Raw genomic sequence first — 13808 nt, 5'->3', positions numbered from 1 at the left:
AACCGGACTCTCTGAACATGGCGAACAATGAGGGATAATGAGAAGCCAAGGACAATGGCACGGGGTTTTGATCCTACTTCATGTTCTGGCTTTGTGGGAGCCTAGCCAGTTTGGATGTTCACCTTCCTAGACATGGATGGAGGGGGGAGGACCTTGGACTTTCCACAGGGCAGGGAACCCTGACTGCTCTTTGGACTGGAGAGGGAGGGGGAGAGGAGTGGGGGGAGGGGGAGAAGGGTGGGAGGAGGGGGAGGGAAATGGGAGGCTGGGAGGAGGGGGAAACTTTTTTTATCCTTTTCTCAATAAAAAAAAAAAGATCCAGGAGTGTGTCCTGAGGGAGTCAGGCATGATGATCCTGGGAACTGAGAAGTACTGTCTGTCCTGGAAAATTAATAATGTTGTAATTTAGATGAACAGCCCAAGGACAGGCCAGCCTCTCCTCTCAAGTGAGAAAATAGCCTGTACCTTCCACAGGAAGCTGCTGAAGGCGAGGGTTGCAGGATGTGCACTCTGTTTGTGCTGGGGATGGTTTTTCTGTCTTACCCATATTGGGGTAAGTCCTGGCAATGAGGATGCAGTTGGTGGTTCCTTAAGAAGTTTCTAGATGCTGGGAAAGGAGTTTTTTAAAACTGGCTCTGGGGCTGTGGATGTCTGTGGCTGTGGATGTCTGTGAGACTGTGACAAGGGAGACTGATTTTTCTTCTCTTTGTAGGTGACCTTCAGGAAGTTGGACAAGGTATGCCCATGGCTGTTGTAAAATCTTTGCTAAACAGTTCATTTGTGACATGCTTAGGAGTAAACCCCCCTTCCATGGCATCCTCAGAATCTAGGCTTCTCCTGGCACAGGTACTCTGTTTCTGTTAATAAGGAGGTGAGAATACCTTTGTTTCCTTTTATCCGTTACTGACAAAATATTCAGAATCTTGTCATGTAGACAAGATGTTTATTACTTGAGCCCTCTGGGTAAATTCTACAGGAATCCTGATCTCCTCAAATGGTAGACCTTTGGTTCGTGTCTATAAACTTCTCTTTCACGTTCCCAGCACTTGGGAGACAAAGACAGGTGGATCTCTATGTCTGGACTACATTAAGAATTTCAGGACAGCCAGGGCTATAAAGAGAGACCCTGTATCAAACAGAACAGAACAAAGCAAAGCAAAGCAAAGCAAAATGTTTCTCTCTCACTCAAATCTTATGGGAGTCCTATTTGGGGAAGGTTAGAAGCAATGAATTAATATTTAACTTCCCACGGAGAAGGCTCCAATTGCAGAATTTTCTTTGAGATTACATTCACCAAGTACTTCTTTGTGTATCTCAAAGATCTTGGAACAATGTGTTATAAATGCAAGAAGTATCATCTTGGGCTATGCTATGATGTCATGAGTTCCTGCACACTGAAGCATAGACAGTCCTGTGCTGCTGAGAACTTTTACATACTCACAAGAAAAGGTAATGTAGGGAATAGAGTGATGGGCAGCTAACCATACCTTCCCTTCTAAATAATAGTGCTCTTTGCGCTTTGGATGAGTGGGAGAGTGGAGTTGATGAGGATGAGTGGTCTTGTACAGGGGTGAAAAGACGGACCTTTCCCTAAGATAACACTGAATGATGGAGGGGTATCAACTTTACTCAACTCTGGAATAAATCCCTTCTCTGGGTTAGCAGTGAGTAGAGAAAGGCTATGATGGTTTGAAGATGAGCTATTACCAGGAATATAGAAGGATTGAATGGTCTTTAAAATTCTTTCTCTCTTGCACTTCCTCAGGGCAGAGCATGTATCATTATTCAAGATTGTCATGTATGACCAACTGTGAGGACATCAACTTCCTGAGTTATGAAAAGAGAATAGAACTCATCTGTTGCAAACATAGTAGCTATTGCAACCTCCCAATGGGACTCTAGTTATGAGTTCCTATGGATTTGGCATCATTCTTCAACTTACCACCCACTCCCTCTCCTCCAAAGTCTGTATTTGCTCTCCTCTCCTAACTAATGGTAAATGAGAAAGTCATTTAGCAGTGAAAAGGGGAGTGGTCATGGGAGAAATTGGGCTGGGAGCTCAACCTCATTGCCAAGCAAATATTTGTAAATTGTTTTTCTCATATCTGACAGAGCACTTGGGTTTGCTGACAATGCTGCTAGTCATGAATAGGCTTAGAATTAGTTAGCCCCCTATATGAAAACATAAAGTCTTGGGTCAAAATGTTATCCTAACTTTTTTTTTATTAAGTAAAGGAAAAAAAAAGTTTCCCCCTCCTCCCAGCCTCCCATTTCCCTCCCCCTCCTCCCACCCTTCTCCCCCTCCCCCCACTCCTCTCCCCCTCCCTCTCCAGTCCAAAGAGCAGTCAGGGTTCCCTGCCCTGTGGAAAGTCCAAGGTCCTCCCCGCTCCGTCCATGTCTAGGAAGGTGAACATCCAAACTGGCTAGGCTCCCACAAAGCCAGAACATGAAGTAGGATCAAAACCCCGTGCCATTGTCCTTGGCTTCTCATCATCCCTCATTGTTTGCCATGTTCAGAGAGTCCGGTTTTATCCCATGCTTTTTCAGTCATAATCCAGCTGGCCTTGGTGAGCTCCCAATAGTTCAGCCCCACTGTCTCAGTGGGTGGGTGCACCCCTCGTGGTCCTGACTTCCTTGCTCATCTTCCCCCTCCTTCCGCTCCTCATTGGGACCTTGGGAGCTCAGTCCAGTGCTCCAGTGTGGGTCTCTGTCTCTATCTCCATCCATCACCAGATGAAGGTTCTTCTTATTTAGCTTCTTTAGGTTCACCAATTGTAGACTCCGTGACCCTTATTTATGGCTAGAAACCAATTATGACACTCCTGGATCTTAAAAGTGAAGTTGTGACCTCCCTGATTCCCCAAACCTGCTCCTGTTTCTAGGCTGCAGGGCTTGACAAATCTTGGAGTTGGTTGTTAGAACTCCCTTTGTCCCATCCTTAAAGGAGAGTGAGCAAACCTCATCCATTCTACCTACTGGCTTCTCCACAGATGCATAGATTTTTCCCTATCTCCACTGACCTTGCTATCATCTGAGCCATCATTATCTTGACCAGCCAATAGCTTTATTGCTTGGCTTCCTTGCTTCTACTTTTGCCCTAGGAGTGTGTCCTGAGGGAGTCAGGCATGATGATCCTGGGAACTAAGAAGTACTGTTTGTCCTGGAACACTTTTCAAGTGAGAACAAAGGAGGCGAATCACACTGTTGCCCTTCTTGCTTAACCAGTCCAAAGAAAAATAGTTACTATAAATACAGCAAGCGAACTGCTGGACTGATTAATTCAAAGCAAAGTATACTGAATTCTCCAGCTGCACTAAATGGTCATCACTAGTGTGGCACATCTTGATCCACAATGTGACCTAATGTCAAGACAGGTCACTATTTGTTACAGAAAGACATAGAAACTGTCTTGTTTTCAAGCCAGTATGTCCATGGATGGAAGAGGTCATCATAGACAGAATATCTGTCCATCTTTTACAACTCTAAGTAGAAGACAATCAAACAAATCTGTAAAATATATTCACACAATGCCACTTCCATAGTTTTTTAGACATTGACAATAAAAGTCATGTACTTGAGTGACTTTTCTTTTTTAGCTTTCTAGACAATACTATAATACATTCTGAAGATAAAGCTTTAAATGCTACAAGAGCAGTCATAGGCTCCAGGGAATTATTACTTCTGTTTGCATGTCACCTATAAACTGATACTTTGCCTCTGTGATTTTCTACCAATTCTGAAGAGTTCCATAAGGTCATAGAATTGGCCATGTCTCCACAGATGGTATAAAGTTAATGAAGTTCCTATATGTTGTTTTGGTTATTTGCTAAATTTTCCTTAATTTTTGTACACAGCATCCACAAACATTAACCCATTGATTCAACTCCTTAGTGAAATTCTTGTTGCCTGTGGGTGCCCACTCTAATTCCTTGATGACCCCTCCCTTCTCTCACTGCCCCCACCACTGGCTGCTTGGCTCCTGGCCACTGCATGCTCCTGAAAGAATATCAGAAAGACCTACTTCTTCTACCAGGGAACCTGGGGATCAGAAAAGGGAATGGGAAGGTCTGGAGAGGCACTACTGAACACAGTCCTTGCCTCCTGCCGCCACATGCCAGCCTGTCCTGGCTCTTGCTCATTCCCCCAACATTTCTCTCTTAATAAAGTAATTGCATCTCAACAAAACGCAGAATGTGCTATCTGAAATGCTGAGAAGTCCCTGTCAATACTCTTCCAAACCTCTCTATTTTCTCATCAACCAACGGCAAAATAAAAACCTATGATTTCTTTCTTCACTCTGTGCCTGACTCCTTTTCTCTGGGTTATCTGCTTGCCTCTGTGTATAAGCGTGTTAAACAGGGAATTAATCGTTGTCTAAGTTGATCAAGTCCAGGAACTGCTGTTGACTCCCTGAATTAGAGCAATCATCCATGAAGTTAAGTTTGCACCTTGGAACAAGTACAAAATCTTTTGAGAACCAGTCCATCCCCTCAAGCAATAGGTTCTTCTCAGATCAACTGAGAAATGATCAAGCCTGGCCAGTTAAACAGCTTAAATTCATTTCCTATTTAAAAATAAAACACGTTAGGGCCACAAATAAAATGCCAGCACACCGTTCTAGTTGCTTCTACCAACATGGCCACATCATTAAATCTCTTCTCTGTGTTCCTGACCATTACACTAGTGAACTGTAAAATCATTATTACAGTGTTTATACCCAACATATATACACACAAGTGCACAGCTCACCTATGTGTGTGCTCATTTAATACCTTGGCATTTTTAAGACTTCTGTTGAAGTTTAACCTATTGGGACTGTCAGAGCCAGGTATTTTGTCCAGAAACTCCAATTGCTAAAAGGAATTTGGACTAATTTAACAATTTCGTTTATGTGGCCATTCACTATAAACCAGTGCATTACCATGCAAAAATATAAAAATATAAACACATATAGATAATGCATATATACACATAACCAGGCATAGAGAGACTTTTTTCATTTTTTTCTTTTCATTGGAAATAGCTATCTTCTCATCCAATATGTCCTGCTATATAGTCTTGTAGTTTCCCTTCTCTCCACTCATCCCAATTCCTCCCCACCTCTCCTCATCTCCAGATCTACTGTCTCTCACTAGAAAAGAATAGGATTCTAAGAGATAACAGCCAAACATGACAAAATAAAACATAATAAGACAAAACAAAAACCATCAGTTAAATTTGGGCAAGGTAATACAACAGAAAGGGTCCTAAGAGGAGGCACAAGAATCAGAAACCCACTTGTTTTCACACTCAGGAGTCATCCCATAAAAATACTAAGCTAAAAGCTATAATATATATACATAGGATCTGGTGCAGACTTTTGCTTGTTGCTTCAGTCTTTGTGAGTTCATATGCACCTTGTTAACTGATTCAGAGGGGCTTGTCTTCCTCTTGTCCTCCATCCACTCTGGCTCTTAAATTCTTCTCCCTCCTCTTCCATGTGGTTCCTTGAGCTCTATGGGGAGGGATTGGGAGAGGAAATCTCATTTAACTTTCTCTCCACGTAAAGCCTGGCTGTGGGTCTCTGCATCTGTTACCATCAGCTGCCAGAAGAGGCCTCTCTGATGATGACTAACTAAGGCATTAACTTGAGATATTTGAAACACAAAGATTTTGCTGTTCTTACTTATCTATCATTTTCCAGTCTTTAACTTGGACTGTTGGTCTGATTTTTTTAAATAATAATTTTATGCATTTATTTAATTTTACATACCAATCCCAATTCTCCCTCCTCTCTTCCCACTTCCCCCACCTTTCCCCCACCTCATCCCCCATCTGCTCCTCAGAGAGGGTAAGGCCTCCTTAAGAAGTCAACTAAGTCTGTCCAATCACCTTGTTGAGGTAGGACATGCCTATGAACACACAAGAAGCTTAGAGAACACCAAATAAACTGTACCAAAAAAGTCCCCTTGCCACATAATAATCAAAACACTAAACATACAGAATAATGAAAGAATATTAAGAGCTGCAAAGGAAAAAGGCCAAGTGCCATATAAAGGCAGACCTATCAGAATTACACCTGACTTCTTAATGGGAACAATGAAAGCCAGAAGGTCCTGGACAGGCTTTATGCAGACACTAAGAGACCATGAATGCCAGCCCAGAATACTATACCCAGAAAAAATTTCCAACACCATAGACAGAGAAAACAAGATATTCCATGACAAAACCAGATTTAAACAACACCTATGCACAAACCCAGCCCTACACAAAGTACTAAAAGGAAAACTTCAACCCAAGGAAGTCAGCAACATTCGCAAAAAATCAGGCAAGAGATGATCTCACAGCAGCAAATCCCAAAGAGGGGAAATGCGCACACAATGCCAACAACAACAACAAAAAAAAAAAAAAAACAAGAACTAGCAATCACTGGTCATTAATATCCCATAATATAAATTGATTCAATTTACCTATAAAAAGAAACAGGCTAACAGATTGGATACAAAAACAAAACTCTTGCTTATACTGCATACAAGAAACACACCTCAATCTCAAAGACAGACATTACCTCAGAGTAAAGGGTTGGAAAAAATTCTAATCAACTGGATCTAAGAAACAAGCTGGTGTAACTATCCTAATATCTAACAAGAGACTTCAAACTAAAATCAATCAAAAGAGACAAAGAAGGACATTTTATATTAGTCACAGGAAAAATCCATCAAGAGGAAATCTCATTTCTGAACATCTATGCCCCAAATACAAAGGTACCCACATTTGTAAAAGAAACATTACTAAAACTTAAATCACATATTAAGCACCACATACTAATAGTGGGAGACTTCATCATCCCACTTTCACCACTGAACAGGTATGCCAGACAGAAACTTAACAGAGAAATAAAGGAACTAGCAGATGTTATGACTCAAATGGACTTAACAGACATATATAGAATATTCCACCCAAACACAAAAGAATATGCCTTCTTTTTAGCACCCCGTGGATTCTTTTCAAAAATTGACCACAAAATTGGTATCAAAGCAAACCTCAACAGATACAAATTGGAATAACCCCATGTATCTTATCAGATCACTTTAGCTTAAAGTTAGAATTCACAGCAACACTAACTTCAGAAAGCCCATAAACACATGGAAACTGAACAATATTCAGCTGAATCACCACTGTATCAAGGAATAAAGAAAGAAAGAAATTAAAGTCTTCCTAAAATTCAATGAAAATGACCTCACAATGTACCCAAAACTTAATGGACACAATGAAAGCTAATAGGAAAGTTCATAGCACTAAATGCCTACATGTAGAAGCTGGGGAAAATCCCACACTAATGAATTAACAGAACACCTAAAAGATCTAGAACAAATTAAGCAAAATCACCCAGAGGAGTAGACAGCAAAAAATAATCAAATTGAGGGTTGAAATCAATTAAATAGAAACAAAGAAAACTATATAAAGACTCAATGAGACAAAGAGCTGGTTCTTTGAGAAAATCAACAAGATTGACAAACTTTATCCAAACTAACCAGAGAGCAGAGAGAGAATATCCAAATTAACAAAATCAGAAATGAAAAAGGGGACATAACAACAGACATGGAGGAAATCCAGAAAATCATCAGGTCATACTTCAAAAACCTGTACTCCACAAATTTGGAAAATTTTTTTTAAAATGGTCAATTTTCTGGATAAGTACCACATACCAAAATTAAATCAAGACCATAAAAACAAATTAAGTAGATTTATAACCAATAAGGAAACAGAGTCATCAAAAGTCCCCCAACCAAAAAAGCCCAAGGCCAGATGATTTCAGTGCAGAATTCTGCCAGAATTTCAAAGAAGAGCTAATACCGAAGCTCCATTGTTCCACACAATACTGTCAAACTCTTTTTACGAGGTTAAAGTTACCCCTGATACCCAAACCACACAAATAGGCAACTGATAAAGAGAATTAAAGACCAATCTCCCACTAGGCAGTTTGGATGCTCACCTTGCTAGACCTGAATGGAGGTGGGTGGTCCTTGGACTTCCCACAGGGCAGGGAACCCTGATTGCTCTTTGGGCTGACGAGGGAGGGGGATTTGATTGGGGGAGAGGGAGGGAAATGGGAGGTGGTGGCGGGGAAGAGGCAGAAATCTTTAATAAATAAAGAAATTAAAAAAATAAAATAAAGACCAATCTCCCTCATCAACACTGATGCAAAAATACTCAATAAAATAACGGCAAAGTGAATCCAAGAACACATCAGAAACATCATCTACCATGAAGTAGGGCTTCACCCCAGAGATGCAGGGATGGTTCAACATATGAAAATCCATCAATGAACAAACAGAATCAGAGACGTTTTAGTTTAAAACCCTCAAACACCCTGGGTCTTCAGCAAGCACAAGGCTGCTCACAGGCTCAAAGACATTTCTAGCTTCTAACCAAGAAATTGTTCACATTTCAGGGTCCTTTTACCTTAAAACTACCTGGTCAACTTCCGACTCCAGGACTCAAGACTAGGAGACCACAGCCAATGAACTTGAGCACTCAAAATAAACCTAGTGTGACCGGCTCCCCTTAGGCATGAATAATCACCAACTTCTGCTGGAGCAGAAAGCCTCTCCCTGGAGCCAGCTGACTTCTGCTTGCAGCCCTTCATAGCTCTGCTCCACTCAAGACAATCTGGGCCCAAATGAACAGGCATGTCTTACTACTCTTCTCCCTCTTCTGCCTCGTTGTGGGTGAGTCCCAGACCTGAGGGATGAGCTCCAGGGGCAGGATCAAGGGAGCTGCGGTGAATCTCCATGTGCGCAGCCATGTCCGTACGGGCAGAGCTTTGACCCTTTTTAGGAGGAAAGGAAGGGAGATGGCCTTCGGAATGCTCTCTCTGCCTTTTCTTTCATCTTCTTTGTCTTTTCCAGCACTCTGTCATATCTCTCTGGGTGTGTAGGCCTTTATTTTGTTACCCTTTCTGCCACTGCCAAACCCCATAATCCAGATGCCTAGGAAAATGTCCTTAAAGCATCTACTCTACTCTTAAATCTACGTTGCCCAGGGAGTTGGCCATTCAAAAATATTGTGAGTGTCTTAGTCCTAGACATTGGTTTCTGATAGCTATTCCAGGGGCCTAGTTACAAGCCATTTTGAGAAGAAATTCTGTACATCCTGGAATTGAACAGATTTTCCCAAACTTGTCCAGTCGCTGTCCTGAATTCTCTAATTTGATACGTGGAGACAAAACCTTCTTACAAGGACCCATGAGATCAGAGTACAGTGTGTTAGTTAAATCTGATATAATTTGAAACAACATGGTCCTAATAAGATGGTCAATAAAAATTACATTCTTCCTATTTTTAGCACCATGAGGACATTTTTAAACAGTTTTTAGCATGTGTGCATATGTTCATATGTGCATGCATGCATGCGTGTGTATGTATGTTGCACATGCCATAGTATGCTTGTGATCAGAGGACAGCTTCTGGAAGTAATTTCTCTCCTTCTACAGTGTGGGTCCTAAAGTTCAAACGCAGGTCCTTCAGGCTTGCCAGCAAATTACCAGCTGACCAGCCTCTACAAATAATTTTTAATTGAACCCATATTTTAATTATTCACTCTTCCAGAACCTCCTGAAGGTATTCCTCACTGACTATTTTTAATCTAGAGGAATAAAGGGTGTAGAAGTGGAATCTTTACACAAATTAAGGGTTGGAGAGATAGCTCATGCTGCCCAGGAACGAGGACCTGAGTTCCGTCCCCAGAACTACCCTAAAACAAAGCCAGATCTTGTGCTGTGTCCTTATAACTCCAGTGCTATGGAGGCAGAGACAGGCAGATCCCTGAAGCTCACTGGCCAGCCAGTTGAACCAAGTAGATGAGCCCTGAACCAGTGAGAGAAAGTTATCCAAAATGTAAAGACTGAGAATCCGTTCCCATGCTCAGTGGCCTTTTATCTCCATCACTAAAGGCAAAAGAGTAGACAAAAGGTTCAACTGTTGCTTCCTAAACACTCAACCATCAGTTCTTCACCTGCTCTGCCATCTCCCTCCCCACGCCAAGTCCCTGCCCTCACGTCAAGCTCTGTGCTCTCACCAGAAGCAACATCACTGACCTGTGTAACATGCCACCTCCGCACACCGTCAGACCACTGCAGAAGAGGCTTTGGCATCTGCCATGCTCAGAAGTACGAAACATGCATGAGCCTAAGGATCTACTCCAGTAAGTGGCAGGGCGCAGAGGCTACAAACCTATGAAGGTGCAGGCAGAAGGTGTAGGGCAGGATGAAAACAGCCACACAGATTTTTACTTCGCAGATACCAAAGCCCTGCTTTTCTCGCTTTCTAGCAGGAGAAGGAATGAAATGGGTGCATAGCATTGAGTTATCAGGGACCACAGGGAAACAAGTCAACTTTACGGCTTTCCAGCAGTTTATGCATTGGAGCTCTTGGGAAGGGGACACTGGGAAGCCATCCATAAGCCTGTCTAGTTAAGGCCATGTATGTTCTGCCTTGAATACTGAGGTCACTGCCTAACATCTTTGGTTCCTTCCTATTGCAGATAACACTCTCCAGATATCATACATGGTGTGTCAGAGATTCTGCAAGAACTTGACGTACAACTTCAACAATCGGACTTATGTTCATAAATGTTGTAACTACGATTATTGTAACTTCAAAATCTAAGATATCCCCCCCCAGACCTCGTTCTAGAAGGTCCAGGAGTCTTTCTTCCTTTACACTCTACCTATCCTGCCTTTCTGCCCCGTATGTATGCAAGATTCTCCCGCTCCCTCCTTAACTCCACATCATCCTTCCTGGCTCCTTCAGTTTGGATCTCACTTTGGACAAGGGATGGTGGGGGATGATGATTTTAAACAATACATGTTTTCCTACTGCTAGAATTGGCATCTTTATCCACTAAAAGACCTGTCCCAGAAAACTCTGCACAGAAAGATATGAAACGGGACCACCCTAGAACTCTTTACTGGCTTAGATAATTGAGGTGGATCAGAAAGCCTCCAATAAAAAAACCCACAAATATTTTTTAGTTGAACATCCCGTGAATCGCCATAATGGTTCAGCAGAAACAGAACAAACTGGAGGTGGGCACCGAAGATTTTGCTCTGTGAATGCAAAGTTATTTCCTTTGGCAGATAGTGCCCATTTCAGACTCAGTCATTCTGATGTTCTTGACAAAGCACATTCTCACACATTTTCAGAGGGCATAGTAAAAATAGGACTTCGGCCTCGGTGGTAACACACTCATGGTGGCTCTAAACAGCAGCCCAGGATGCAATGGGTATATCACTCAACTGCTGTTTCTTACAGTTGGCATTGTGATGTTCTTTGCTGGTCTTCACAAGTGGGAGTCCTAGTCTGGCATCTTCTGTACGTTGTAAGCCCTCCCTCTGGCATCTAGCATGAGTATGTCCCCAAAGAACAGATATTGCTCTAGGCTTCCAGACTAAACGTCGATTGTCATGTATTTAATGACTATTCACCGGAATCCTTTTGAGATTGAGAACTATAACTGAATTTTGAGACCCATGGGTCCCAAACCACTATATCTCCCCAAAAGAGATCTAAAAACTTTGTTTCTTCTAGTTAGACCAACCTTGTCTGTGCATTGCAAGTCCTTTCTTCCCTCCACTTAGAAAGTATTGGGTTTACTTTTAAGTAAAAAGGTTGCTATTTGTCTCATCCTTTCTAAAATAATTTTTTGCTTTGAATTTACACATGTGCATATCACTTAAGAATGTTTTTCAGTTTGAATTAAAAGTCCTGTGAAGAACCTAATAAAAAAACTTCCCTAATTTTCAGAATGAAAGAGAATAAATTAGTCCATCACTGCATGACCTCCACTGCCTATGAAACTGAGTTGTCCTGGAGACTGCAGATCAGGATGCCATCTCCTAGCCTTAAGCTGCCAGACCTTAGGAGAAAGCAAATGGGAGAGAAGACACTGACAAAAAAAAAAAAAAGTTCACACATGATGGAGGAAGGTCATTGGTTAATTAATAAAGAAAATGCTTGGCCCTGATAGGTTAGAACATAGGCTGGTGGAGTAAACAGAACAGAATGCTGGGAGGAAGAGGAAGTGAGCTCAGACACCATGCTTCCCCTGTCCAGAGCAGACGCGATGAAGCAAGCCGCCAGGTCAGACATGCTGAATCTTTCCCGGTAAGACTGGTGCTACACAGATTACTAAATATGGGTTAGGCAAGAGTTAGCCAAGAAGAGGTCAGAGCTAATGGGCCAAGCAGTGTTTAAAAGAATACAGTTTGTATGTTGTTATTTCGGGTAAAGCTAGCCAGTGGCCAGGAGCCAGGAGGCAGAACACAGCCCGCAGCTCCCTCAACACCCGCAGAAGGACACAGACAGCATACTGGGTTGCTCACTCCCACAGCTGCCAGGTCACGGCTGTACTTACAGCATGTCTCAAGTAAGGAACAGACTGTGCAAGCATTCACCCAAAGATGAAGCAGAGTCCCTGCTGCAGCTAGCACTGAAGTGGGGCATGAGAGTGACAGGGATGGGATTATGATAGCTGCTACGGAAGCCAGAATTTTCAAGTGGTAAACTCCGCCCATCAGCTTTTTGCATTTCATGAATTGATTAATAGTGGGAATTTTGTGTTTCTTTGCTTTGAGGCAGGTTTTCACTGTGTAGCTCAAGCTGATCTCAAAACTCGTTTTCCTCTGGTGCCAACCTCCTGTGTGCATGAGCCACCAAAAAATAAATAAATAAAATTTTAAAAATATATGCATGGATGAAATTCTCACACAATAAAAATTGAAGAAAAATAGAATTTTAAAACATTGAAATTTTCATTTGAGGGCTTCTTCTAGTTGACTTCAGCAGTCAACTTGACACGGTCCATAGTTATGTGAGGTAGTCTCAAACAACTGGGAGATTGCATTGATCGTATTGGCCTGTCTGTGAGTCTGTAGGAAATTTTCGTGATTGCTAGTTGATAAAGGAGATTCAAGCCCACTGTGGTCACTGCCGTCCCTGGGCAGACAGTCCTGTATTGTATCAGAAAGTTGTCTGAGCACAAGTCAGAGAAAGAAAGCCAGGAAGCAGCATTCCTCCATACTTTCTGCTTCGATTCCTGTTTGAGTTCCTTCTTGAATTTCCCTCCGTGACAGATTGTGACTTAGAAGTATAAAATAAAATGAACCCTTCCTCTCCCTGTCAAACTAGAGTATTTGATTTTTATTGGTTTATTCATTTTCCTATTCCTTCTGTGTACAGATCTTTCCCATCAGTGTTCCATGGCATAACAAACTTCAGAAGCGCACTTTTCCTATATGTGAAATTTTCTGACAGTCTATTTTAACATTCCTCATGAAATTTTTGGGCCATTTCAATTCTAACCTTTTCCATAGTGTCTTGTTTCCTTTTCTAAAAATGTATTTAATATGATCAACCTCTGGGTAAATCATATAAACTGATCTTTTCTATTAAAGTCTTACATTTTTAATACCACAAAGAATATTTTTGTTGGCTATTTGAGGGTTTTTCCTTCTGATTGTTTGTCTTGTTTGACTACAATATGACAGATTTTATTATACTTTACAAACTCTGGGTTCTTCAGCATGTTTCTTATAAACAGGAACATTTCCCCCATATCCACAAGATGCTCATCGCAATCGCAAGTTTATGACTAAACGATGTATCATCATCTACTGGCTAAGTTTCAACAATCTTTCAGTAACATTTCTTTGATGAAATATTTCAACCCACAATCACAATATCACACTTAGTTACCACATCTAAGCCAGTCCAGAATAGTTTCACAATCTTCCTTTTGTTTTCATGCTCTTGATATTTTAACATTTC

At 41.6% G+C, this 13808-nt stretch overlaps 2 protein-coding genes across 2 annotated transcripts; both read left to right on the top strand.

The window, feature by feature from the left end:
* The first annotated feature begins 501 nt into the window (after positions 1–501).
* On the top strand, positions 502–1902 carry LOC101991897 (prostate and testis expressed protein 2). The gene is made up of 4 exons (XM_013346140.1): positions 502–553; positions 713–736; positions 1321–1449; positions 1766–1902. Exons 1-4 carry the CDS (start codon positions 502–504, stop codon positions 1900–1902), a joined length of 342 nt encoding a protein of 113 aa, XP_013201594.1.
* A 6760-nt stretch (positions 1903–8662) lies between these two features.
* On the top strand, positions 8663–10649 carry Pate3 (prostate and testis expressed 3). The gene is made up of 3 exons (XM_005347028.1): positions 8663–8711; positions 10063–10185; positions 10525–10649. The coding sequence occupies exons 1-3, from the start codon at positions 8663–8665 to the stop codon at positions 10647–10649; spliced, it is 297 nt and encodes a 98-aa protein (XP_005347085.1).
* The last annotated feature ends 3159 nt before the right edge of the window (positions 10650–13808 follow it).

This window comes from Microtus ochrogaster, chromosome 5 (assembly GCF_000317375.1).
Source record: "Microtus ochrogaster isolate Prairie Vole_2 chromosome 5, MicOch1.0, whole genome shotgun sequence".
Classification (NCBI taxonomy): Eukaryota; Metazoa; Chordata; class Mammalia; order Rodentia; family Cricetidae; genus Microtus; species Microtus ochrogaster.
This window is presented reverse-complemented; position numbering and strand designations above follow the sequence as displayed.

Bases quoted from the DNA above. Each gene is read 5' to 3' on its own strand.
- LOC101991897 (XM_013346140.1), top strand. From the start codon at position 502: ATGTGCACTCTGTTTGTGCTGGGGATGGTTTTTCTGTCTTACCCATAT. The intron at 554-712 runs GTAAGTCCTGGC...TTCTCTTTGTAG, and splicing joins TCTGTCTTACCCATATTGGG to GTGACCTTCAGGAAGTTGGA. The intron at 1,450-1,765 runs GTAATGTAGGGA...GCACTTCCTCAG, and splicing joins TTACATACTCACAAGAAAAG to GGCAGAGCATGTATCATTAT.
- Pate3 (XM_005347028.1), top strand. From the start codon at position 8,663: ATGAACAGGCATGTCTTACTACTCTTCTCCCTCTTCTGCCTCGTTGTG. The intron at 8,712-10,062 runs GTGAGTCCCAGA...TGCTCTCACCAG, and splicing joins CCTCTTCTGCCTCGTTGTGG to AAGCAACATCACTGACCTGT. The intron at 10,186-10,524 runs GTAAGTGGCAGG...TTCCTATTGCAG, and splicing joins GAGCCTAAGGATCTACTCCA to ATAACACTCTCCAGATATCA.